Source organism: Natrix helvetica (assembly GCF_964273705.1).
Source record: "Natrix helvetica genome assembly, chromosome: 13".
NCBI lineage: Eukaryota > Metazoa > Chordata > Lepidosauria > Squamata > Natricidae > Natrix > Natrix helvetica.
This window is the reverse complement of record NC_138557.1, coordinates 6,520,102-6,533,895: the sequence shown is the minus strand read 5'-3', so window position 1 is coordinate 6,533,895 and position 13,794 is coordinate 6,520,102. Positions and strand designations below refer to the sequence as shown.

General features: G+C 44.9%; 1 protein-coding gene across 2 annotated transcripts in view; it reads left to right on the top strand.

Moving 5' to 3' along the window:
• XYLT1 (xylosyltransferase 1) overlaps window positions 1–4,477 on the top strand; it is a 132,904-nt gene extending 128,427 nt beyond the window's left edge. For both annotated transcript variants that reach the window (XM_081965744.1, XM_081965745.1), the window contains exon 12: window positions 513–4,477. In XM_081965744.1, the coding sequence (XP_081821870.1) occupies window positions 513–835 (323 nt within the window). In that variant the 3' untranslated portion in view covers window positions 836–4,477. The remainder of the gene's footprint in view (window positions 1–512) is intronic.
• Window positions 4,478–13,794: the final 9,317 nt, after the last annotated feature.

The following is a 13,794-nucleotide window of genomic DNA, read 5'->3' as shown; positions in this document are numbered from 1 at the left end:
TATTTTATTTTTTTGGAATTAATGGAGCAGTTTTTGCTACTCAGAAAAGCTCAGCGGACATTAGCTGTCTGTCTCCATTTCCCCATTTCAAACCGCTCAGCTGGCGGCTTGAGACTTTCACTCCAGTTTACGGGCGATTTACATACCAAAGTTAAAATTTACAAGGAAATTGCACGCAAGAACAAGCGCCCTTTAAGAAAAAAAATAGAGAGAGAGAGATGTTGGGAAGAATTATCCTCAGGCCAAGCAAGGAAGGCTTTGACAAATTATAGCCCAGAAGCTGCCATTAATGGTAGGGGAGGAGGAAACCCGCTCCTCAGCACATATTTAATAGATGATGACCTTGAAATATTTGGGGTGTTCCATGTTTGAAACTTTAACCAAGCTTTAGTTAGATGGCTCAACTCGCCATCTTCAGGTCCCACTCGCCATCTTCAGGCTGGCGCCTTCGGCTTCGTGCCTGTGCTTTGCTTTGCTATATATTAACCCAAATACTTCTCTTTTGCCTTTAGAAGAAGCCACGAAGCTGCATGGTGGACCTCCGAAGAACTCCTACATGGAGCAGAGCTTCCAAGGGCTCAACCCTGTGCTAAACATTCCAGTCAGCACTGGCCAACTGGAGCAATTGAAGAAGAATGCCATGTTGACGGGCGCTAAGCTGGAGAACTGGGTGGACAGTTTGGTAGGAAGCGTGTGGTCAGCGGTCGATGTCTGTGCTACAGGCCCAACCTCCTGTCCGGTCATGCAGGCCTGCAGCCAGACGTCTTGGAGTTCCCTCAGCCCGGATCCAAAGTCCGAGCTGGGCCCCGTGAGACCAGATGGACGCTTGAGGTAGCACCTGGTACTCCCCTATCGCTGGCTTTAAAGGGGAACCCCTGAGCATTTGCCCCTCGCGATAATCTTCGGATGGGGTTGGTACAGGTTGCAGGTGAGCTGATGGAGGGGGGTCTTTTAAGAAAACCTACGAATCCATGTTCAAGATGGGGCTGAAAATCCCAGCCTCTTTTACCGACCAGTTTTGTCATCTCAAGGGTTTTGGAAGTCGGGCAGGAACAGGCAAGAAAGGAGAAACCAATGGTGGGAAACGTCAGAGGTTCCTAGAAAGGCAGAGGCAACGTCTTTTCAACTCTGATCAGCACTGATTTATTTCTCAATCTCACCCACCAATAGGCTGCATCCCATATATTTTTTTTCAGTTTCCCGAAAGCCTTTGCAAAGCAGCTTAGCCACAATTGATAAAATTCCTCTGTTTTATTTTTTCCAGGGGTCCTCATTTTTCCAAAAAAAACCCCTTCCCTTTCACATTTCACAAAAGCATTAACAACATTACTCCAAAAAGCCAAACTTACAAGATGATCATAGCAAATCCACAGAGTGTTCATTTCACCCTCTGGTGCCAACAGAGATTCGGACTTTGGTCCTTCAGGTGAGATCAGGGTCACCCGAGACTTCTCTGGACTAAAGCAGGGTCTCCAAACTTGGCAACTTTGAGACGTGTGGACTTCAACTCCCAGAATTACTTAGCGGGTTGAGGAATTCTGGGAGTTGAAGGCCACACGTCTTAAAGTTTCCCGGTTTGGAGACCTCTGCTCTCCCAAATAGAAGCTAGCGAGGGAGTCAGTTCAAAGGAGAAAGACAATTGGGCAGTTCGAATCCCTACCGCTGTGTGATGGAGTGAGCTCCTGTTACTTGTCCCAGCTTCTGCCAACCTAGCCGTTTGAAAGCATGTAAAAATGCAAGTAGAAAAATAGGGTCCACCTTTGGTGGGAAAGTAACAACATTCCATGAGCCTTCGGTGTTTAGTCATGCCACATGACCACGGAGACGTCTTCGGACAGTGCTGTCTCTTCGGCTTTGAAACGGACATGAGCACCGCCCCCTAGAGTCGGGAACGACTAAGCACATATGTGCGAGGGGAACCTTTACCTTTTAAGTCTATGGAGATTCGCAAGCATCCTGATCAAGACCACACTTGGAATATTGCATCCCATTTTGGGCACCAAAATATAAAAAAAGATGTTGAGACTCTGGAAAGAGTGCAGAGAAGAGCAACAAAGATGATTCGGAGGCTTGCCCTTAAATGGTTTGTCAAGGTCCTGCCAGGAAGCCAGGAGTCCCAGCGGTAGATGCTCCTAAGGAAAGGTCAAAAACTCAAGCTTGCGTGACTCAAAAGCTCTTTTGATCTCCCTTCCTGCCGTTCCCAATCGCGAGGGGAGCCAAAGTGATGAGATTCAGCCAAGTGGAAAATATCCGATAACAGCAGGACACGTGAAATAGGAAATAATTGTGTTCATCCTTTTCTCTCCCCTGGGATTCAGAAGCATTTCAGAAGTCCCTCCGAGGAGAGGGGGCAGTCTAGAAATTTAATAAATTATTATTATTATTAAATTATTCCCCCCCCCCCCCCGCAAAAAAAACCCCAGCCATTGGAAGCAATTTGAGTAGCTCAAGTTCTTGACCCAAAACGTTGCTGTCAGGAGGGGCCGGGGGGGCAGGGCGGGAGGGGAGTGACAACTACAGCAAGTCCTCATCTTACAGCGGTTCGTTTAGCGACCAAAGTTACAACGGCACAGGAAAACGTGACTTTAATGGCCGTTTTCCCTGCTCACGACCGTTGCAGCATTCTGACTTTTCTCACGTGATTCAGACTGCCGATGTTTGGCGTCTGACTCATCTTTACGACAATTGCAGTGTCTCGGGGTTATGTAATCCCCATCTGACAAGCAAAGTCCAAGGAAGGAAGTCCGATTCACTCAACAGCTGCAGCGACTCGCTTAACGACTGGGGCAAGAAAGGTCGCGAAAGGGGGTGAAACTTGCTTCACCTCTCCTTTAACCGCACACGTTTCGGCTCCATTGGGGTCGTAAGTCGAGGACTCCCTGTAGAAACACACACACCCCATCTCCAAATGGTTTGAATGGTACATTCCACCACGGTCGTAGAATCTTAGAAAGGAAGGCTGACTCCCCATGCCAACCAGCTCTCTTTTTCAGTCTGTTCTGGGTTGTTGTTGTTTTTAAATCATGTCTGCCTTCTTCTTCCTTTGCTCAAGGGTGCTACCAAAGGTACTACCTCACTGATAATTAAAAAATTACATTCGTTTGAGGAACAGGAAACCGGACGAGGGAAGAAAACGGGGTTTTAAAAGAAAAATCTCTTTTGAGTTGAATGTACAATCTATGCAAATTCTCTCTCTCTCTCTCTCTCTCTCTCTCTCCCTCCCTCCCTCCCTCCCTCCCTCCCCAGTGGTGGGTAGGCGTGGCTCGGTGGCCATGTGACTGTGTGGGTGTGGCCAACTCAACATCGCTCAGGTCGATGGGCGCTTCGCCTTAGCTGTGACAATGTCATAAGGGTTAACCGGAGAGGCAGTTTCTGTAAGCAGGGCGATAAAGATGAGGCTAGAAACACCAGCATGTTTCCTTCCTGCCTTCCTTACAGGATTAGCCTTGTAAAGTGGGGGAAAAAAACAAAAGGAGATTTCTTCCAACAACCGGTTCTCCCAACTGCTGGAAGCCATCTGTCTGAAACGGTATAGGGTTTCCTGCCTAGGCAGGGGGTTGGACTAGAAGGCCTCCAAGGTCCCTTCCAACTCTACTATTGTATTGTATTGTATTGCTTAGAAAGTTAACAACCGGTTTTCCCGAATAGGTGCGAACTGGCTGAATCCTACCACTCCCTCTCTCTCTCTCTCCCTCTCCCTCTCTCTCTGTCTCTTTTTCTCTATTTTGGTAATCGATGAAAGTAGAAGACGGGGAAAGAAAGAAAGAAAAAAACTTCTCTTAAGTATTAGATTTGTAAAACCTTGCCAAATAAAAAAGCAAGATTGCTGTACAGTCGTCTCTGATAACAGAGTACATTCCGGCACAATTGGTTGTGCTGCCTTTGTATATTATAAAAATAATAATAATGATAATAATAATAATGGCTCACTCTTTGATTCCGTTTGTGATTTAAGGAAATATATATATATAGGTATAAATATATATATCCCCTTTGATGGGTTTAAAACAAAAAGAAAACACACACACACAAACAATAATAATAAGAGGTTCTGTCCCTTGTCAAAAGACGAACAGCTTCAATTTTTTGCTGGGAATATGCTGGATACGTGCTCCATTGAGATCCGTCCGTTTGCCATTAAGAACAGCGGAAAATACCCTGATATTGGCTTGTTGTCCAACGTTGTTGAGACTTGGGCTGTTGGGGGGGGGGGTTTGACAGATTTCCCTATGGGAATCTTTATTTCCAACTCAGTATTCACATGCCATGACCTCCGATGAGTTGTTCCTTGTTTTTAAAAGAAGCCTTAAAAGTCCTCCATCCGTGGTTGTGGTTTGTTGCTGTTTTTTTTTAAACGTGGCCTTAAAAAATAAATAAAATAAAATAACGATCGTGTTTTGGGGAGTTTTAGCTGTTGTTATGTTCTTTCTTTCTGGACAATTTGTCAAGAGTATTAAAAACAGAACAAAAAACAGAACCCGCTTTCCTTTTGCTGTGGTCTTCTTTTCTGCTTCTTCTTTTTCTTCCGTTCCTGCATAATCACCGTGCCCAACACGTCACGTTGCGTTAAGATGACAGGTAGTCCTCGACTTAACGACGGTTTCCTTTAGGGACCCCGTCCCAAGTTGCGACATCCCTGGAAAAAGTGTAGCGTGGGCATTTTTTTTTCACACTTAACGCCCGTTGCAGCATCCCTAGGGTCTTTTGATTAAAACTCGGGCGCTTGGCAAACGGACTCATCCTTGTGACGGTTGTAGCATCTTGTCCGTCCCCCCCTTGCACCCCTCAGGGTCATGTGATCACCTTTGGCGATCTTCTGACAAGCAAAGTCAGCGGGGAAGCCGGATTCACTTAACAACCGGGTCACTGACTTGAGAGCGGCAGAGAGTCCCTTAGCAAGAAAGGCGTTAAAAGGAGGCAAAAGTCACTTAGCAACTTCTCACTTCACAACCAAAATGATGGGCTCAGTTCTGGTCATAGGTGGAGGTCTACCTGTGCTTGTATTTCATGTTTCTAGACTGCCAAGAAGGACTTTGGGCAGTGAAAAATATAAAAGTACATTTTGTGTGTGTGTGTGTGTATGTATGTATGCATGTATGTATGTATGTATGTATGTATGTATGTATGTATTTGTGTTACAACCCCTGGTAAGCCCAGGTTCGAATCCCAGTAAGGGTATGGCTAGCTGATGAGAGCTAAATAGCTTGAAATAGATCTATACTAGTCTCCCTTTATTTATCAGCACAAATACAACACACACACACACACACATATATATATATGGCAGTGAAAAATATTAAAATATTATATATTTTAGGGATGCGGTGGCTCGGTGGCTAAGACACCGAGCTTGTCATTCAGACAAGTTAGTAGTTCAGAAGTTCGAATCCCTAGCGCCGCGTAACGGAGTGAGCTCCTGTGACTTGTCCCAGCTTCTGCCAACCTAGCAGTTCGAAAGCGCGTAAAAATGCAAGTAGAAAAATAGGAACCACCTTTGGTGGGAAGGGAAAAGTGTTCCATGGGCCTTCGGCGTTGAGACCACGGAGACGTCTTCAGAGAGCGCTGGCTCTTTGGCTTTGAAACAGAGATGAGCACCGCCCCCTAGAGTCGGGAACAATTATCACCTATGTGCAAGGGGACCCTTTACCTTATATACATATATATGTTTATATATATGTATTTGTGTTACAACCCCTGGTATGCCTGGTATGTTTATATATATCTATATTTATCTATATCTATCTATCATCTATCTATCTATCTATAACTATATCGATATATCTATATCTATCATCTATCTATCTATCTATCTATCTATCTATCTATCTATCTATCTATCTATATCATCTATATCTATATCTATCTATCTATCTATCTATCTATCTATCTATCTATCTATCTATCTATCTATCTATATCTATATCTATATCTTATACACACACACACACACACACACACACACACACACACACATATATAAACATCCAGGGGGTTTCTTTCTGCCTCCCCTCAATTAATGTTATGAATAAACCCTGAGGTTAGGACAGAATGATCAGGTCAAGATTGTATCCCTTGTATTTTCCAGCTAAATGGGGACCTATTTCAAACGTTCATTTCGCCAAGGCTCTTAACTGCTAACAACACCGAATTAGCGCAGTCATCTTTTTAAAATTCATTTAGCTGATGCCTTATGCGCTTTAGCTATACGGAAAGGACTCCAGAGACTCGGCTGGGGGGGTAGAAGGCTAAGAGAGAATGATCTGGCGAAGCGAACATTTGCAGAAAAATTGCCTCTTGTCAAAAAAAAAAGCCGAGCACTGTGCCACTTGCGTTCTCCAAACGCAGACGCCTATAATGAGGAGACCAAAACCACAAGCATTTATTTACAATTTGCTGGATCAGCGCAGTAAACCATCACCAACAGTCTGCAGTTGCACAATGCAATGTCCTGAAACCAAGGGGTCAATGGAGGTTTGTCTTTAAATCTCTGGCTTGTTTGTTTTATGGCTGTTTGAGGATGCTTGGCATAAGTCTATGGACTATGGGATGTGGTGGCTCAGGGGCTAAGACACTGAGCTTGTCGATCAGAAAGGTCGGCAGTTCGGCGGTTCGAATCCCTAGTGCCGCGTAACGGAGCGAGCTCCCGTGACTTGTCCCAGCTTCTGCCAACCTAGCAGTTCGAAAGCACGTAAAAAATGCAAGTAGAAAAATAGGAACCACCTTTGGTGGGAAGGGAACAGTGTTCTGTGCGCCTCCAGCATTGAGTCATGCCGGCCACATGACTACGGAGACGTCTTTGGACAGCGCTGGCTCTTCGGCTTCGAAACGGAGATGAGCACCGCCCCCTAGAGTCGGGAACGACTAGCACAGATGTGCGAGGGGAACCTTTACCTTTTAAGTCAATGGAGATTCGCAAGCATCCTTATCAAGCCCACACTTGATTTTGATGTCCAATTTTGGGCAGCAAAATATAAAAAAGATGTTGAGATTCTGGAAAGAGCGCAGAGAAGAGCAACAAAGATGATTAGGAGGCTGGAAGTTAAAATAGACAAAGAATAGCTACAAAATAATAATAATAAATAATAAATTTGAATTTATTAGCCGCTCCCTTTCCAGATAGGACTCGGGGTGGCGTACAATAGAACATATAAAACATAAAACATATATACAAACACATAAACATACATATATACAAAGACATACATGCACGGAGGAGGTAACAAGTTACATCACATTAGACAGTTAAAAATCACCGTTAAAATACCCCAATTATAATAACAAAATTTAAAATTTAAAATTTAAAAAATTTAAAAGGACTGTCAGGAGGAATAAGAAAAAATTACTTTAAAAAATATACAAGGAATAGCCAACACTCCAGAAGACAGGTTTAAGGTACAGATGGATTTTGACAGACTTGAACATTGGGTGCTATTGCATTGCATGACTCAACGCCAAAGGCGCACGGAACGCTGTTCCCTTCCCACCAAAGGTGGTCCCTATTTTGCTACTTGCATTTTTTACCTGCTTTCAAACTGCTAGGTTGGCAGAAGCTGAGACAAGTAACGGGAGCTCCCTCCCTTACGCGGCGCTAGGGATTCGAACCGCCGAACTGCCGACCTTTCTGATTGACAAGCTCAGCGTCTTAGCCACTACGTCCCTATCATGTGGCCTAAAAACCTAGATAAGTGCAAGACTTTCCAATTTTAGGCTGTAGTCCCTCAGAACCACGAATACAAAGCTTATCCACCCTAGCTTCAACTAATCCTTTCCTAAAACTGCCTAAGCCAGTGGCCCTCACCGAGGAATGCTGTAAATTAATTAAACCACATTTAAAAAAAAAAAAAAGACAACCTTTTTTTTTATCCAAAGTCATTCATGGGGGATTATCAGATTGTTAAGAGCTTTGGCTGTTAGAGAGGAAACTGGAAGAGAACGGAGAGCATCTCCTACTAACAAATGTTATTGCAAATATTTTCATTAACTCTACCAAACGGAAGGGGGCGGGGGCTCCACTGGTATAGCTTAAAGAGTTGGTCAGCTGAATCCCTCTGTGAACAGGGAGTCCTCATTTAGTGACCGTTCAAAGTTACAACAGCACGGGGGGGAGGGAAAGGGAGTTGTGGCCATTCTTCACACAAGTATCGCAGCATCTTCCGCGATCTCAGGTTGCCTACTTAACAACTGCAACAGCTCACTTAACAACTGTAGCGAGAAAGGTCGTTCGGTGGGGCAAAATTCATTTAACTGTCTCAGTAACAGAAATGGTGGGCTCAAGTGTCATAGGTCGAGGTCCGTGAGGTATGCATTGGATGAATACGCTGTGGAGAACAACTGTGAGGTCCTTGGTACTCTCTTGAGCTTGGATGTTTTCTTGCAGCAGTTTCATTGCCAAACTAGGTAACATCATCAGTGCTAGAAGGAGTGGGGTTTGCAGAGAGGAGGAGGAGGACTGTGGCCTCCTTGATCCTGTCTAAGCTTGGCTGTTTTCTTGCAGACATTTTATTACTCAACTAGCAACATCATCAATGCTAGAAGGGAATGGGGTTTGCAGGGAGGAGGAGGAGGAGGAGGAGGAGGAGGAGGAGGAGGAGGAGGAGGCAGGACAACAACTATAGGGTCCTTGGTGCTCTCTGAGCTTGGCTGTTTTCTTGCAGACATTTTATTACTCAACTAGCAACATCATCAATGCTAGAAGGGAATGGGGTTTGCAGGGAGGAGGAGGAGGAGGAGGAGGAGGAGGAGGAGGAGGAGGAGGAGGAGGAGGAGGAGGAGGAGGAGGAGGAGGAGGAGGCAGGATAACAACTATAGGATCCTTGGTGCTCTCTGAGCTTGGCTGTTTTCTTGCAGACATTTTATTACCCAACTAGTAACATCATCAACGCTAGAAAGGAATGGGGTTTGCAGGGAGGAGGAGGAGGAGGAGGAGGAGGAGGAGGAGGAGGAGGAGGAGGAGGAGGAGGAGGAGGAGGAGGAGGAGGAGGAGGAGGAGGAGGAGGAGGAGGAGGAGGAGGAGGAGGAGGAGGAGGAGGAGGAGGCAGGACAACAACTATAGGATCCTTGGTGCTCTCTGAGCTTGGCTGTTTTCTTGCAGACATTTTATTACCCAACTAGTAACATCATCAACGCTAGAAAGGAATGGGGTTTGCAGGGAGGCGGAGGAGGAGGAGATCTGTGGAGTCCTTGATGTTCTCTGAGCATAGTGGTTTCTTGTAGACATTTCATTACTCAACTAGGTAACAACATAGCACAATACATTAGCTAGCACTGAAGCTGTTATCTAGTTGGGTAATGAAAAACCAAGAACCCCACAGTTGGTTGGTTGGTTGGTTAGTTAGTTTTTTTAAATTTATATCCCATTCATCTCATTATCCAAAGCATCTCCTGGTAGCTTTATGGACGTGATGGATTTTTCCAAGAGAAAGAGAATTTCCCAACCTTTCCCAAGGGTAAGATTCTGGCTCAGAGGTACTGAGGCTTAAAGAAAATAAATGGGCTTGAAAAAGCTGCCGAACAGACAGCTTAGAACTTGAGGAATGAACTAGCCAGTTCTTTGTTCTCCTCTGATTCATAAGCTGCCCCCTAAGGAGATCAAGAGCCTTCATCCCAACCCACAACCCCTTTGTCATGTTAGCCACACCAGAAAGTCACAGCCCTTTTATAACTATCCTTACAAAGGGGAGGGGAGGGAGACACCGAGGGGGGGGGAGGAAACATCAGCTCCTTGAAATGCATTTTAATATCAAAGCTCTGCATTACGGATCTCTTCTCTTCGGGCCTGTCAGAATTCATAACAGGATTTGACTGCGTAAAACTCCGTTTGAATCCAGGGCAAAACGGCCAGAATAGAAAAGGAAGGATGTGGGTTTTCTAAAGATCTTTGAAGCTCAAACGTCCACGTTAGGCCACTGTCGTAAATCTCAACCAGCCCGTTCTGAAGGGTACAGGTTTGCAGGATGGTGGACTAATGAGGTGGTGCTGTGGCCCGCCAGGGACCAGCAGTATCGGACAGTGAGGAGGAAGATGGGCCAGTCCTGGAGTCTGGGGAAGGCTCGGAGGAGGGCTCTGTGTTGGAGGCAGAGAGGGGGCCAGGGCCGTCTGACAGTTATCAGCTGCCTTCAGAGTCAGACATTGGTGAGGCAGAGGAACAGCTGGAGCCTGTTCCCAGTGTGCGCATGCACAGAGTTGCCAGAAGAAAGGAACAACTCAGAAATCAGGGTCAACTTGGGAGTAAAGTCACAGGTGGAAGGTGCTTGGCCCCTCCCATAGGAAACAAAAGAGGAGCGAAAGGGGAGTGGACTTTTGCAGGAAACAATTTGTTCGTTCAGGTGTTAGATTTGTTTCAGGAGTGTGAAGATCTGTCCATGAATCTCAGAGACTCTGTGCCCAGTCTTTCCTTGCACAGCATCTCATTTGGAAAATATTCACATGGCAGCTTTCCAAGCTAGATAAGGTCTGTGGTCATAAATATTCCTTTGAAGGACTGCTTGCCAAGCCTTTGAAGGTGAAGGAGAGAAAATCACATTCGTTGAATAAAAAGGGGTTTTGTCGGGACCAGGACTCTGCTTCGTGCTTTTCAGGGAAGCCGAGGTCAGAACAGGGGGCTTCGTAAAAAGGTTTGCAAATGATCTAATTTGGAGACAACAACACAGCCACAGCCGGGGACCAGCGAGAGCACTCAAACAGCAAGCATCTGTAAGACGGCGCGCATCTCATAAATGGAGCGTGCACCTACAGATGGAGCTTTTGCCTTTTGCAAGGTGTAAAATCCACCGTGGAAAATGGGACTCGCCATGGGGAATGCTTGGGTTTGATTGGCAGGGAGCTGTGACTAACCATCCCAGTCAAAGGAGACGCTTTGCTGGCTTGCAGGGGGGGGAGGACACCGGAGAGAGCCTTGCAACCAAATTCCAGGATGGCGTCACACGGAGGGATTAAAACTGTTTATGCGTTCGATTAAAGCGGGAAACAGAACGAGCGTAAGTAATGCCATGTTATGAATGCAATGACCCAACATTTAAACAAATCAGGCTCCTGGCATGCAGCGGAAGGCCTGAAAACTGAAAACAGATGGGGAAATTAGGACGGTGCCCGTTTATTTTGATGTTGGTGCTACCTGTGGCTTTAATGCTGTTACTCCCTGTAAACCTCTTGAAGTTTACAGGGAAAGGGAGTGGATGGAATAAATAAGCATTTCTGATTGTTCCCAATCAGCATTAGCAATAGCACTTAGTCTTATATACCACTTTACAGCCCCTCTCTAAGCAGTTTACAAAGTTAGCCTATTGTCCCCCAACAATTGGGGTCCTCATTTTACCCACCTCAGAAGGATGGAAGGCTGAGTCAACCTTAAGGCGGTCAGGATCAAACTCCTGGCAGTGGGCAGAGTATGCCATGCTGCATTCCTACTATTGCGAACCATGGGAGGGAGGGAGGGAGGGAGGAAGGATATTGAGAGTGAAAGACAGGAAGGAAGGAAGGAAGGAAGGAAGGAAGGAAGGAAGGAAGGAAGGAAGGAAGGAAGGAAGGAAGGAAGGAAGGAAGGAGAAAAGAAACAGCAATAGCAATAGCAATAGCACTTAGACTTACAGTATATACCGCTTTACAGCCCTCTCTAAGCGGTGGAGGCTATTAAGAGTGAGTCTGCTTCCTGTCTAAAAACACCTTTCTCCATTTCTCATCCAGGGAAGTATAATATTCTGCCCTTTTAATATTTCCATATTTCATTTTTCTAGAAGAGGGGTGGGCACTAACTTCCTACACATTGAAAAAAAAGAAGAATAAGAATACCATGTTTCCCCAAAAATAAAACAGGGGACAAACTGTGCCCAGAAAAACACGCTGTTCAAAGAGATATGGAACTTTTTATGTTTATTTAAAAATGCATCAATAAAACATATATTAAAAAGAAAGAAATAATTCAGAATTTTGGAAAAAATTAACAGAATAAATCTTGGTTTGTACAAAAATGAGTACCGTGTTTCCCCGAAAATAAGACAGGGTCTTATTTTCTTTTGAACCCTGAATTAAAACTTATTTTCGGGGAGGTCTTATTATTTTTGGGGTGCAGGAGGCGGCGAGCGTGGTGACCTCATGGCTGCTGCTGTGTTGCAATATTTTCAGGGGAGGGTTTATTTTAGCGCATGTGCTCAAAATCCCGATTGGACTTAATATCCGGGGAGGTCTTATTTTCAGGGAAAGAGAGTATGAGTTGCGTTGATGGATAACCTTTGATGGAGCCTAGATTGGGAAAGTGTGCATCGTAAACCAGCCAATAAAATAAAACAGAACGCATTTCTTCGACAACATATTTGCAGTACTTTGTTGTTTTTTAAAGACAGCAAAAGAACTCAAAGCTGGATTCTCTGTTCTGTAAATCCAATTCAGCTGTTTCTCCTAATGCAATTTACTCCGCTACGGTTTCTCCCCTTAAGGAACTGACTGCTAATAAGACAAAATTGCCAAATCCAGAAATTGCTTAATTTATCCTCTTCCGCCTTCCCCTGCCATCCAGTCCCTCCCTTCGTCCTAGCTAAACCGAAGAAAATCCAGACTTCGAGCCAAGCTAGAAAACAATGCCGAATACACAATTTTTAAGAAGCGCGCTTTTATTTCCGGCTGAATTTCCCATTGTGGTCCTTTTGGGGGGGTGGGGGGAAAGCTCATCCAAAGCCATTAGTGCCATGAAAAGAGAGGAAGGGGATATTTTTAAAAAGTCATGATGGTAATTGTAAGTACATGATCAAAGACCCTATTGTGGTGGTGGGTTTTTTTTCCCCACCTTCTTCCTACTTTCTGGCAAATAACACTGACTTGATTTGCTGTATTGAAACTAGCGGTCAACAGCTGGAGGAATGGGCTTCAGAAAAATTGGTCTGCCTCTTTGTAATACATATATATTACAATTTTTTAATAAAAAAAGAAAAAAGGAAAGACGAGAGGAGAGGAGAGGGAGAAGGAAGGGAGGAAGGATATTGAGAGTGAAAGACAGGAAGGAAGGAGGGATATTGAAAGACAGGAAGGAAGGAAGGAAGGAAGGAAGGAAGGAAGGAAGGAAGGAAGGAAGGAAGGAAGAATATTGAGAGTGAAAAATGGGAAGGAAGGATATTGAGAGTGAAAGACAGGAAGGAAGGAGGGATATTGAAAGACAGGAAGGAAGGAAGGAAGGAAGGAAGGAAGGAAGGAAGGAAGGAAGGAAGGAAGGAAGGAAGGATATTGAAAGACAGGAAGGAAGGAAGGAAGGAAGGAAGGAAGGAAGGAAGGAAGGAAGGAAGGAAGGAAGGATATTGAAAGACAGGAAGGAAGGAAGGAAGGAAGGAAGGAAGGAAGGAAGGAAGGAAGGAAGGAAGGAAGGAAGAATATTGAGAGTGAAAAATGGGAAGGAAGGATATTGAGAGTGAAAGACAGGAAGGAAGGAGGGATATTGAAAGACAGGAAGGAAGGAAGGAAGGAAGGAAGGAAGGATATTGAAAGACAGGAAGGAAGGAAGGAAGGAAGGAAGGAAGGAAGGATATTGAAAGACAGGAAGGAAGGAAGGAAGGAAGGAAGGAAGGAAGGAAGGAAGGAAGGAAGGAAGGAAGGAAGGAAGGAAGGATATTGAAAGACAGGAAGGAAGGAAGAATATTGAGAGTGAAAAATAGGAAGGAAGGATATTGAGAGTGAAAGACAGGAAGGATGGGAGGGAGGGAGGAAGGGAGGAAGGAAGGGTAACAGGATTGGCTAGCAGTGGGCTTTATTAGGCCGCTACCTATTTGGTACCACATCTGGGCTGCAGTGACCTTGATCACTGCTAATGGC